The sequence below is a fragment of the Neopsephotus bourkii genome, unplaced genomic scaffold (genome assembly GCF_033783945.1).
Source record: "Neopsephotus bourkii isolate Nb327-2 ecotype Australia unplaced genomic scaffold, CSIRO-AGI_Nbou_v1 NB_1820, whole genome shotgun sequence".
In the NCBI taxonomy this organism is placed as follows: domain Eukaryota; kingdom Metazoa; phylum Chordata; class Aves; order Psittaciformes; family Psittacidae; genus Neopsephotus; species Neopsephotus bourkii.
The window spans coordinates 3654464-3668508 of record NW_026902293.1 but is presented as its reverse complement, the minus strand read 5'-3'; the positions used below and the strand labels follow the sequence as shown (position 1 = coordinate 3668508).

The 14045-nt window shown below is 39.6% G+C and overlaps 1 protein-coding gene across 3 annotated transcripts in view; it reads left to right on the top strand.

The window, feature by feature from the left end:
- Positions 1-14045, top strand: part of CA8 (carbonic anhydrase 8) — a 52532-nt gene that overhangs the window by 3022 nt on the left and 35465 nt on the right. For all 3 annotated transcript variants that reach the window (XM_061342760.1, XM_061342759.1, XM_061342758.1), the window contains exon 3: positions 1537-1661. In XM_061342760.1, the coding sequence (XP_061198744.1) occupies positions 1537-1661 (125 nt within the window). The remainder of the gene's footprint in view (positions 1-1536; positions 1662-14045) is intronic.

Here is a 14045-nt window from a genome sequence, read left to right as displayed (position 1 = left end):
TTTAAAACAGGAAAAATGCTTCATTGTCCTAAGAAATAACACTAATGAATATCATGTTTCTTTTTATTTGTTCAGATATCCCTAAATACTTCAGTTTGTTGTTTCTGTCAATGTTCACCAGATCTGTAGGTTTTCCCTGTAGGATATAGGTACCAATAGAATACAGACGTAGCAAGTTTAATCTGGATCTGTAACTACATTTGTAGCTGGTTAGATCAGTTATGAAGAATTACTAAAGGAGAATTAATTGTAATATTTTACTTGTTTCTCCAATGTAATTGCTTATGAAACCTGTAACTGATCAGTTTTCTTTATTTTTTTATAGTTCTGTACATTTGTTTTGTGTTTGTACAGTTGCAATATGTTTTCATTGTTAAATTATGTTTTAGTCGTGCACTGTGCCTTGTGCTCTAAACTAAGGCTGTTTAGTTTGCGTGTCAAAAGAACTTTATATTATGTAACTTTAATTCCCTGAAGCTGTAAGTTATGCAGTTAAGTAATCTGTCTCAATCATCTGAGACTGTAAAAGATTCATTCAAAGTCTGTGAAATGTAAGCTATAATTTAATGGATTCTGGGGAAGACTGTGAATGCCCTCAAGTAAAATCCACCCTTGACTAGAAGCCAGTATTCAATGATTTCAGAGGGAAGTTCCCTACAGCTTGTGGAATAATATTTGGTCTGAAGCAGATTCAGAAATGCCAGGGCAAAAGGTTCCATTGGTTAATTCCAGAGTAGATTTGGCCTCACAAGGTACAGTTGCTTGCTTTTACTACTTATGGTGGAAGTCTCAATGCGAAAGTATCAAACTACTAAATACTTTTGTTTTGTGTGTATGCGTAACAATTGTGGGCAGATGTTTTTTAAGAAATACCAGATGTTTAAAAAACTGAAGTGAAAGAAACCCAAATGAACTAAACCATGGCTGCCTAGAAGTTGTTTTTAAGTAAATGAGCTATGTTGTTGCTACTGTGTGTAGGTTGATTATATTTGGATATGGAAGCGTTCTGTATCTCAGAGGCTTGATAGGTGGCATATGACTGGGAACCTTTGCCTACCAAAATATTGGCAGTCAAAAGCTTTCTACCAGTTTCTGTGACTGATAGCAAATACAGGTGATGGAGATTAAGCATTTGGACAAGTTGAAGGTAGTTACCAGTTCAGTTTAGAACCCCTGCCATCTGTTTAGAGCACACAGGTACTGTCTCGATAAGAGCAATAAACATATTCAGTGTTCTGACTGATAAAGGTATGATGTTTTGTATTTTGTGTTATGACCAGCTGTTCTACCTCATAAAACAAAGAGTGCAGCATGACAGCAATTACACTGTTGGTTGCAACTGCCTGAATTCAGGTTCTCTACTGACATGGTGTTTCAAAAGTGAAGATATGAACTCTGTCAACTTTACTCTTCCCCTCTCTAGTACTGTTGATAATAAAGAAGCTTGCAGCAATTTCCGCACTGTATTTGGAGAATATATTCAGTGGCTTCTCTGCTTTGAAACCCAAGTTCCTTACCATTTGTCTTCTTTCCCAGTGTTAATAGGGGGACCATTACCTCGAGGACATGAGTTTGAACTACATGATGTTCGATTTCACTGGGGGAGAGAAAATCAGCGTGGTTCGGAACACACAGTTAATTTTAAGGCATTTCCCATGGAGGTAAGAGAGACACTGCATTGCAATGCAACAGCTAAATGCAAAAGATTTTTCTTTCATAACCTGAGTTCCTGGTAGTTGAAAAGAGTTTCTTTCAGCTCCCCATTTTATTGCTTTGTATTTCCACAACAAAGCTACCTTGCTGAGGTGTGCTTTAGTGCAGGTAAATTAGGACATGCATCTGGAATAGAATGCCTCCAGCACTCATCAGATTGTATGATTAATTGGTCATAAAGTTAACTTGCATAATTATTAACTTCTGTCTTAATAATATTAGTGTTCTAACAAGACCTGTCATTTCAACACTTCCTGTGTCACCTTGACTAATAGCTATAGATGGGGAGAACTAGCCACTGGAATATTTCCATGGTGAATAATAACAACCTAGGTAAATTTGGAGTAAGTGTAGAGCAATTTGTTCATGAAATAGCATTATATACCTGGAATCTGAAGATTATGGGATATTCTTGGGTATGTTCCATTATAACTCAATGAATTACAAAATTAGGAACACAAAGTGATAATGCAGTCTGAAAAAATTAATCTGGTCATGAGGTGTCATTTTGGGCTCCTGGGCAACCCAGGGATCTATTTCTCCTGCCCTCCAGCAGTCATCTATCTTATTACTTCACATCCTGCTGTCCCATTGCTTACATTTGGCATGGAGTGGCTTGGAGTATCCCTTAGACCCTGGGCCGCGAGATCTGGTACCTGCCGCATTGTTTGGTGACTTTAGCTTTGCATCTTTTATTTCATTTGTTGTGCACTATTGATTTTAAAGAAACTCAAGATTTTTTCAGAGTTCTATGAATTACCCTTGCTTTATTTATCTACCATAATCCCCCAGGAGCCTGAAACTCTGTTTACTTTTTCTCTGTGTTGTTCAGTGCTAGAAATTTGTTACTGTAGCATTATATTCACAGGTGCCAGACTAGAATAAAACAGCTGTATGGAAAAGGATATAAAAAGTATTAGAGTACCTATTGCAGAGCTAAGTGTAAAAAGCCTGTGGACTTACATCATCAGCTTAATTCTTAGGATTGTTCAGGTGCTTTCTTTAAGAGTTGTGGGTCAGAGCCTGGTCTCTGCTGTTCACTATTTTGCACTGGTCCATCAACCCCCCCTATATAAAATCAGTCATAGGGGCTTTGCAGGTTGAAGTGAGGCAGATCATGGAATCATAGGATCATTTAGGTTGGAAAACACCGTTAAGATTATCAAGTCCAACCGTTAACCTGGCACTGCCAAGTCCACCACAAAACCATGTCCACATCTGCATGTGGATCCGCTTTGCATGTTGATTTCAGCACGTCATAGTAATGCAAGAGAATTACTTGAATGGGGAAGACTCATCAGCAAAAGAGAAAGGAGAAGATTCATCTCTTTATCTTGGTTACCTGGCATATTATATACAACATGATTTTTATGGGCATTAAGACCTTCAGGATACTGCAGTGTTCTCCTGAGGCAGGAGTAGTTTGCTCATTATGAAACAGCTCTGCATAGTGCTTTTCCTCAAGGCTGATCCAGCATGTGGTGATCAAGAAATATTGACATAAAATATGTTGAGATCTGTACTTGGGAGTCTGTCAGGGACTCCTGTATCCTTGTTTATTAAGGATCACTTCTCAAACAGCCTTGGTGGTGTATGGGAAGAGTCTCTGGATAATCTGGGGAAACCTTAGAACTCTACTCCAAATCAGTTCAGAGAAAAGTATACTTGACCCAGAGATGTAAAACAACAAACTTAATCAGTCATGAAGGGATTTCATTTTTCACCTACCACAAAAGCAGCACAGCAGCTGCACAAACAGAATTCTGGCAGAGTTGAAGAACATCACCTGGCACTGAGCAAGCTGGTGTTATCCCATCTCTTGTATCAAAGCAGCTCTCAGCTAGATTGATCTCCCAGAAATAATTACTGAGGTAAGAATTCTATAGCAGAAAAAAACCCTGACTCATAATATCCTTTGAATACAGTGTGAACATTTAATTTTGCAAACAGCTCCTTATGCAGGTTAACTCTTCTGGCAGAAAATGACAGCATAGCATGCCATATCCAAGGTCACTTGCACACAGGTGTACTGGCTGAGCCAGTTCATCGCCTTCTGGCCTGTGCTGCAAGGAAGTGCAGGGCAGTTTGTTTGACAGATGAGCTGCAGTTCCTTCTGCTATGTGCACAAAGAGCTGCTATATTAAATTGTCCAAATCAAATATTATACTTGAGCAATAATAAAACAGGTGCTTGTGACCACTGTAAATGTTTATGAAGTCTGAGACTCCAGAATGGAAGATTTTCTGTTTCCATTCCAGAGATTTCTTCATCTAGGTTTTTAGTTTATTTTGGTGAAGAGCAATCAATTTGAGCAAGGAACCAGGAAATCTTACTTTCCTAACTTCTAATGTTAGCATTCATTTATATATTTGTTGCAAAACACCATATTCTGAACACATACTGAGCTTGAGTTTCACTGGGTTTGTTAGTTACTGAACACAGTGATGAGTGCCTATTTTGGCTATATACAAGCAGTCTGCTATAGTCTATTCTTTTGTCCAGTACTAAATACAAAATAAACTGGCAGTTGTTTGTGCACACGTGTATGCCTAGAAATATGTTGAGCACCAAGTACATAAATTTGGATCTTCTGCCTTTGGAGTAAATCTAGTAGGTTGTTTTCCTAAAAAACTAGAAAGGATTTACAAAGCAAATTATAAGGATTTTCAGTTCTCCTCTCTTTGTGGGAGGAACACAAGTCAAAGGGATAAGCAGTATCTTGAAAACGTAAGTGCTTGGTTTAAGTGGGTACATTAACAACACAACAAACTAGGCCCAGATTATATACTCCATTATGCTGTTGTAAAACCTGAGCAGTTCTACGTAATCCAACTTTGAGTTTGAAGAGATCTATGTGAGGTAGTATCTAAGACTATTTACTGACTGGAGCAGCAGGCTTTTTTTTTAGGACTGCAGACTGTAAAGCTTTATTTTATTACATTGGACCAAATAGTTGTGGAACAGCTTCAGATTGTCAGTGTACTGATCTTCATAAAGGATGACTATTATTTTTCTAAGTTTGGAAGCTCACTCTTCAATTACTTCCTTAGTCTCTTCATCTTTGATACCATAACTACTTTTTGAGAAATTAGGCAATATGCTGTATTAGTTGGGTAATATCCTGTGTCTTTTAGTGTAATAATCTGTTATTTCTTTCTAGACAGCTGGGGTCTTTGCATATGGTTAGTATTTACAGGTTCATGGTGAAATGTGTTAGACTACTAAGCTTATGTAACCTCTGGAAAAACTCCTTGAAATAAGTCACACTGTCAATAAACGTTGTTCATGTGGCTTGGAGGTTGAGTTTATTGTAAGTTTTCTTATTATAAGAAGTTCAGCAAAGATGTGTTTCCACCTTCCTTGACTGAAGAAACCAGAGTGTTGACAGTAATAAGCTGGTTTTATAATTTTCACCAAAACATCTGTGTTTGCAGTCATTCAGGAGGACAGGACAAAACAATAAATAGTTATCAAAGGTAAATACTGTAACATATCTTTTTAAACAAGGGAAAGCAGAGAGCTGTGCATATTGATGCAATACTTCTCTCTCTCTCTGTTCCATTAAAACAAGAGCATGAAGGGCGTTCTTGCCTTTTGGCTGGAAATTGGAAGGAGACATTTGTGCAGATTTCTCCCCAAACCTTCCTTACCAAGTACTTCTACTGCAGATAAGCAGTTTTACTTTGCCTTTTGGCATTGCTTGTGCTAAAGATTTAGTATTGGTCTTAACACTGATAGACTCTTTTTTTCCAGCAAATGGAAGCAGGTACCAAAGATCAGATTGTTCTTTACAGCACACATTTTCACAGAGAAGTAAAATCCACCGTTATCATGTGATTTACCTGAATGTTTTTTAGGTGTAAGAAAGATACGGATTGTTTGATATCAGGAAAGGGAAAATGGCTGACCCAGGGAACTACAGACCAGTCAGTCTCACCTCTGTGCCTAGCAAAATCTTGGAGCAGATACTCCTGGAAGGCATGCTAAGGCACATGAAAAACAACAAGGTGCTTGGTGACAGCCAGCATGGCTTCACTAAGGGGAAATCCTGCCTGACTAATTTGGTGGCATTCTATGACGGGGCTACAGAACTGATGGACAGAGGTAGTGCAGTTGATGTCATCTACTTGGACATGTGCAAAGCGTTCGATATTGTCCTGAATGACACCCTTGTCTCTAAATTGGAGAGACATCAATTTGATGAATGGACCACTTGGTGGATAAAGAATGGGCTGGATGGCTGCAAACAAAGAGTTGTGGTCAATGGCTCAATGCCCAGCCGGAGACCAGTAACAAGTGGTGCCCCTCAGGGATCTGTGTTGGGACCGGTCTTATTTAACATCTTTGTCTCTGACATGGACAGTGGGATTGAGTGTGCCCTCAGCAAGTTTGCCAATGACACCAAGCTGTGTGGTTCGGTTGATACACTGGAGGGAAGGAATGCCATCCAGAGGGACCTTGACACGCTTGTGAGGTGGGCTGATGCCAACCTCATGAAGTTTAACCATGCCAAGTGCAAGGTCCTACACCTGGGTTGGAGCAATCCCAGGCACAGCTACAGGTTGGGCAGAGAAGAGATTCAGAGCAGCCCTGCAGAGAAGGACTTGGGGATTTTGTTTGATGAGAAAATGAACATGAGCCGGCTTCAGTGTGCACTTGCAGCCCAGAAACCAACTGTATCCTGGGCTGCATCAAAAAGAGCATGACCAGCAGGTCGAAGGAGGTGATCCTGCCCCTTTAGTCTGCTCTCCTGAGACCTCACGTGGAGTAATGTATGCAGTTCTGGTGTCCTCAACATGAAAAGGACATGGAATTGTTGGAACAAGTGCAGAGGAGGTCCACGAGGATGATCAGGGGACTGGAGCACCTCCCATATGAAGACAGGCTGAGAAAGTTGGGGCTGTTCAGCCTGGAGACGAGAAGGCTGTGTGGAGACCTCATAGCAGCCTTCCAGTATCTGAAGGGGGCCTATAGGGACTATTAGGGACTGTAGTGATAGGACAAGGGGTAATGGGTTAAAACTTAAACAGGGGAAGTTTAGATTGGATATAAGGAAGAAGTTCTTTTCTGTTAGGGTGGTGAGACAGTGGAATGGGTTGCCCAAGGAAGCTGAGAATGCTTCATCCCTGGCAGTATTCAAGGCCGGGTTGGACAGAGCTATGGGCAACATGGTTTAGTGTGAGGTGTCCCTGCTCATGGCAGGGGGGGTTGGAGCTAGATGGTTTTAAGGTCCTTTCCAACCTTAACTATTCTGTGATTCTATGATCTTTATTCTTCTCCCTCATGCCAGGAGCGTGGATTGGAGAAGAAGGGAGATCAAATAAAGAGCTAATGAAACGCTGACTCTCTCCCTTACCTTTGATGTATAATGGAGATAGAAGGGAATAAAATAGCAAATTACTGCTACTGATTTTTATTGTTAACAGAGTTAAAGCGGGGGCAGCTAAAAATGGGGACCCACTGTACTCAATCTCTGTATAAACACAGCATACTATAGTGCAAGGCCAAATCAATTTACAGTGAAAAAAATAGGAAAGCAGCAGGAGAAAGTGAACCATATGATGGCATCAATGCTCTTTTATGGAAAAAAACCCAAACCAAACCAAAAAGGTTTTCACTGCTTCCGAAGTGAAGGAAAGCAGGGAAAATTATGCCTTAAAGGCGTCTCTTCCTCTTAGTTACTCAAGTGGTGGTGTGACCAAAGGCACAATCTGACCATAAGGGAATTTCCAGGCCACTGCTCTGAAATAAAACTGTATCTGAGAAAATAAAAAGGTTCCTTTCACTGCTTGCGCTATAAGCAGGAGGATAATTCTCTGTAATCCATCCTCTTTAAAATGTAGGATTATATTAGCTGTGAACCATGTGAAAGCTCTCAGTAGAAGAGGATTGGCAGTAAATCATTCCAGTTTCCAAGATGTGTAGGAAGATTAAAAACTGTATTATTGTCTGTCCTATAGTTTTTGAGTAGAACAGAAGAAAATCTAGTTGCCTGAGGGACCAGAATCAGTTCTGTACAGTAGAAAAAGACGTTCCTTTCAGTTGTGTAATGAACAGCAGACTTAATTCATTTTGTAGACTGTTTCAGAGCTACTGAAATACCTGCTGCAATGAAGTTAAATAGAATGCAACAAACATATCCTACCCTCAGTCTGATTTAAACCATTAAGTTTTCCTTTGTTCACATGAAATGGTGCCTGCCTAAGGATCTCATCTAACAGATTTGTAGCTTTAGGGCTTCAGGTTAGACTGTTAACATTACGCTTATCTACCCAAGTCTTTACAGTATTTGGTTTGGAGTTTTCCCTGAGCCTGGCTCTGAAATCAGATATCTGCACACTGTGCATCCCCTGTCTGGTCTTTCTTGAGAGGAGGTGTCACACTTTCAACGTGGAAATTTATTCTTTGCCAACTTCTAATATTCTTTGCCAACATTAGTTAATCTTGCAGTCTTTTTTAATCAGTTCATTATTAGTTTGTTAGCAAATTATTTGGGTTAAAAAATAAAACACAGCATTTGTAATTGTGATACAAGGCTTGGGAGATTGTGTGCATGCAAACATGTCTCTGTCTTTATGAAGAGACTTAAAAACTTCAATGGGGCTGGGTATGTGTGAATGGCAAGTAGGATTTAACCTGTAATGACAGTAATTTCTAATATGTGAGCTCAGTTCTGATACCTATGGATTTTGCCAGTAGCTTTAATGGGACTATTATACTAGTTATAAACCCTAAAAGAGAAGGTTTTAAACCAAGGGGTTTAAATTTTGTTGCCTTAGCTGATTGCACTAATTACCTGCTTGTGAAAAAAAAAACGAAGAAAAAACTCATTCCACTCTAGCAGCACAAGAGCTATGAATGGAGAATCTTGCTTAGGCTGTCATGAATTTAACAGGAGGCAAAAAGAACAGATTCCAGAAGGGTTTAAGTAGTGGAGGTCTGGAATTCTGCTCAGAAATTATCCAGGTTTTCTAGTGGAAAGTTAACTTGCTACTCCAAGGCTTGGACAATTTTCTAAATTTTGGGATCATTGCAGATCAATACTGTGAGCTATGATTGAAACAGTGTGTCTTACAAGGAAATGTCATTCATGTAATAGCTATATCCTTGACAGGTTATGAATAACAGATTAATAATACTTTAAAGTAGATATGTCCATTGGACATTATCTAATCTTTGAGGACATAATTGTGGAAAAGCACAGGAAAATCGGGCCAAAGTCTAAGCAGATGTTTTCAGTTTTATTTTCCAAATCTGCAATGATTTATGTAAGAATTTTTTACACATTATGTAGATACTATTTATGAACATAATGATAATACTTAGCTTTACGCAGCACTGTATGGGCAAAATTGCTCCAAGCACCAATTCCAGGGCTATCAGTTAATTGTATTACGTGGGATACTAGCCTCATATGTGCAGGTCTTTAAGAATTTTTCTTCATTTTTCTATGTACTGTACACTCTGGTCCCCAAATTGATGTGACTTCTGTTTGCTTTTTTTTGTAGTGGTCCAAAGCTAGGAGGTCTCCGTCCCCTCCCAGTATACAGAGAAACAGAAAACCAGCAACAAAAGAAAACCAAAATTACCATCATTATAAAAGCACACATGAGGAGCTTATGACTCTTGACACTGCTAGTTGCTGAGCTCTTTCAGTATTACGTTTTTATTGTGGTTGAGAGTTAATTTGACCTAAAGAGGCACATGCAGTCTCTGAAGTGTACCTCGTTTCTACGTAATTTGTCAATATGAGCTTGGATTGGCCCTTGCTTTGTTCAGTCATATACAGTTTGAATTTTTTAGGGAATACATTCTATGTGTTTTGTATTACGGATTTGTGAAAACAGGTGCAAAAATGGGCTGATGTGCTAGCACAAACATGCTTTTATCATGGCTGTCACCTGAGAAATGCTCCGTTAAGCCCTGTGGAAGAACTGTGCACATCTTCAGAGATACCAAATGAGAATTCAGTTCTGTGCAATATCTGCAATTTATTTGTTGGATCGTAAATGATGTACAAGCTGCAGGACGCCAAGCCAGAGAAGAGTGGCATTAACAGCGTGTCCTGAAGCTTCTTTATCCTTTTGTCTCCCTTTTATGAGTTAATCTTATTAACAGTGAGTTGTGTGTGTAAAAGCTCCATGGCTCATGTGCACCTAAAACCCTTCTGAGGTGGCAGTTGCAGCAGTCTGTAACTTCTACCAGTATAGAGAATTTCAGTATTCTTTTAAGAAATAAATGGTCCAAACTACAGGTGACTGAACAGAATTCTTCTAAGGAGAAATGTCACAGGTGGAGAGAAGTTGGGTGAAGGAAATGCAAATGAAAAGAAAATGAAGAGTGTCTGAAGGAAAGCCCTTCTCTGGGCTCCCTGTTCTGTCTTACCTCAGCTCATTGATTTAGTTCTGCCATAAGCTGAAGACAGTTTTTGTGCTTCACATGTAATAGACATTTTGCACGAAATTATGTTGCAGTTGTGCTTGGCTGCGACACAATGTTCAGTTGCAGCCTGTAGTAACAGGTCTGGTGGTGAGGTGGGCAAGTGACTGAACAAAGGAAACAACATAGCCCTTGATGCTTTTCAAAAAGATGTGAATCTTTTCAAGTCCCCGAGCAAAAGTACAGCATTGCCTTCTCCTTTCTCATACAAGTGTCTTGGTAACAGTGCTTGTACTTTTGGATATAGAGGCTGCTATCATGGCATCCCTTATTGCGAACCCCATTCTAATATGGCTGCATATGTTTTCTCTCTGCTGTAAGAGAAGAGCTTGTGTAATGACTTAGGAGATGGCGCTTCTGAAGAGAATTGAAACCCGGGTCTGAGTGCAAGAAGATGGCTGCTCTTGTCTCTTCCTTGTCATTTTCCTTGCTGTGTGCTTTTGACACAATTTGCTTCAGTTGTACATGATTTTCTAATTTCTTCCATGATCGTTGCTGGCACTCTGCTTCTATCTTACTTAAGTTTCCTGGTGCCTTGGTTTTCCTGTTTGGTTTTCCTTAGCACTTAGCCCTAACCACTAGGCCTGACTGCTTTTCTGTCTAAGACCTGTCACTTGTGGAAGAAGCTGAGAAAGGAGATTCCCTGTTTTCCCATTTTCCACACTTCGTGCTTGAGTCAGGACCATTTCCTAGGGTGGCCCTGGTGCATGAGTGAATACCCTGAGTTATAATAGCTTTCTAATGCTAAACCCAAAATTTTATGTTATTTGCTCTAATGGTGCACTCATGGCTCTTGAGAGGTAAAGGATGAATCTTGTAGATCATCTAAGAGGTGAAAACCTTTGAAGGTTTACATAAGCTTTTGCTGTCATGCCTGAGTCCTTCACAAGCACAAATAATTTAATCCTTAAAACATCAGTACAAGGGAGACAAGTTCTGCTATTGCAAACAAACTGGTAGAAAACAAGTTCAAAGGGATTAAGTTGTTTAGCCATGGTCACACATGATGCCTTCTTCAAAACTGACAGAGGACTGACTCATGATTCCTAGATGCTTGAATTCTAAGAGTTTCAGACACTGTAGTACTGAAATACCTAACTTAGGCTGTAAATCCCAGTGCAGCATTTTAACTGTGGGGCTGTCTGATGCCCTAGTCTGCAGGGTACACTGTTGACAATGAGAGAGTCTCACTGGTCATTCCTGCCTTTTTGCTGTGCCAGCATCAAGCCACATAATGAAATGGATTGGGGAACAGTTGAAGTTTGATAAAATTTAGGGAGTTTATGGAACTGTGGGGAAGGAGAAAAGTATAACACCATTATGCAATGTGCATACTAGCAGTTTGAGAGAAAACTGTTGGAGGTGTATAATGAAGTTTATTATTTCAATGGAAGCTTAGCCAATATTACAGGAAAAAGCCTGACAGAGTTTCCTAGAGGAGTGTAGTATGGAAGAGCAGTCGCTCACTAGAGAGCAGTCAAGATTATGGTTTAAGAAGATAAAATTCAGCTGCAGATTCTCATCTCTTTAGAGACCCTTAGCTTTGAAACACAGGGATTCAAAACGGTCACTAATAAAACTTAATAAATTAGCAGGGAAGGAGTGCTTTTTATTCTGCCTTCATTAGAGAATCTATTGTTGAAAATTAAATCAGTGATTTAAATCCTTCTACATACGGTCTGGGTTTAAATCCAAGACACCAGAGTGCCACCAACACTTTGTGGAATTGGACATGCTTATATTAAATGCTTAGTCATATAAATAACACTTCCAGAATTAAATGCTTAACTGATAGCACTTTGTGTTTTCTGACTTCTTGATGTAATATTGCCAGCTATTCATCAAGGGCCAGTCCTTTATCCAAGCTTCGTGCTTTCTAACTGTGGAGCTATAAAGGAGCTTTATATAAAAGCACATGGAGACACACACCCACACCCACTCAGGTTTGCAAGAATCCAGAGTGAAAGCAGGCTGGAGAGTCCTGCACTAAAGCGCTTGCATTTTCCTTACTGGCCCTCATAGTTCAAGGGAAGGAAAAAGAAAAGCTTAAATGTGTATTTGTTACTGTCAGCATAGGTAAGGGCATACCCAGGGCACCTCAGCCTACATGTTTGCTGGGGCTAGATGTAGTATCAGGGAACAATAAACTTCTCTGTGTGCTCCTTGCTTCATGCACTGACCAGAAAGTTGGCACAGCGAAGAGTCTGACCTATGAATTTGACAGTAACAACTGTGTAGCTTTTCGTTTTCTTATCGATTAGGTTATTAGCAAAAGAGATAGAAACAAGGGTATTTTGTCTTTTTCATTCCTTTTCTTAGCCTGCATACTTTTATTACAGTTGGAAAAATGTTAATTTTTGATTAATTCCTGTTTTCATCTCCTGTGCCTGCCAGTAGAAATAAGCAGTGCCTGTGCTTTCAAATGGGAAGAAAAAATAAATACACACGGATTATGAATTACAGCATCCTCAGATTCCCCTACACTCTTCGATGTATTGCCAATGGTTTTCCTAAGAAACAGGCAAGCTGATGTCGTATGTCAGCAGCTTTCATAGGCAATCAAGGAGATATTTTGATCTTCTATTCAAGGCCTGAACAAAAAAGATCTACAGGGGGTTTGCAAAGCTTTCTGAAGACTGGTGTCCTTCACAGAAACTCAGGATAGGTAAAGACATTGGTGTGGTTTTGTTACCATGAAGATAATTTTTGCCTCCCTGTTAGTGCTGAGAACTGCTGTGGTGTTCAGCTTTGTGTCATCCTTCATGTGTCCCCTTCCTGTTTCCTAGCCTTGTATATGGTAGAAATGAAGCCTCTCCCTGAAGAGTCAGCCCATCTGTGGTTAGACAAGAGACACTGGATTTGACCTGCTTTTCCTTTCTGAATTGTGTTTAAATTATTTTTTTTTGTTTTATTTGTTGAAGAACCTTTTGGCATCTTTTGCCAGAACAGAAAGAACACCACTCGAGTGGATTTTTTATGTTTCCCATAACTTTCCTTTTTAGCTTACTGTTTGTGGCTGCAGCCTTCTGAGTCTTTCCATGTATGTCAGTGCTTCCTGTTACTTTCATTTTTTCAGTGGGCCTGTGGTTCTTTGTCTTATATGAAATGAGGCTACTGCATGTGATTACACTGTTCAAAGGGAACACAGATTCCTGCTTACTATTAGATGTTGCAATGTTTTTATTATTCTTTTTCAGTATAGCTACTTCTTTAGAACAAGCAATTTGCCACAGCAATTGCAAGAGTGTTGCCTGAGATGCTGCAAATAATTCAGTAGTCGCACTGTTCCTTGCCTTTTCAGGGGCACACCTGAAGGTATGCCGCACAATTGCCTAGGCTACTTCTGCTGTTGCTTGGCTGGCTTTTTGGAAAGAAAACAGATTTTGGAAGATATGAATACCTTCCTTTTATGATCCAATTAAAAGAATTTATTTACTGTCAAGTTACAGTTCTGCCCTCTTTCAAAGATACTTGTGGAGAGAACACCAGTCAGCAAGCGTTCTGGACTATGATGTCCCAGTCAAGTATCTGTTCTGCATGTTGTAGGTGTGAATTTAGTTTTTGAGCTGAGACGTATAGTATTTCACACTGTGACCGCAAAATTGTTTAAATAGTGTTTCCAGGATACCTTGGACTCTGCTCCAACTTGATTTGTTTGTTCTAATTTTTCTGATTTTAGATTACAGACTTCTTTGTTCAGGGAATGTCATCTTGTTCTGTACAAAGCCTGATGGTCAGCCCACAGACTAGACCTGCTAGATCTTTAACACTTTCAGTAAATTGTAACAGGCAGAAGTTCAGAAGCAGCTGGGCTTTCCCTTCTCCTATGTTACGTATTGATAAGCAGGTTTTTAATGCTAATGGTGTTGTCATCTGTGTTTCTTGTTGCTGCT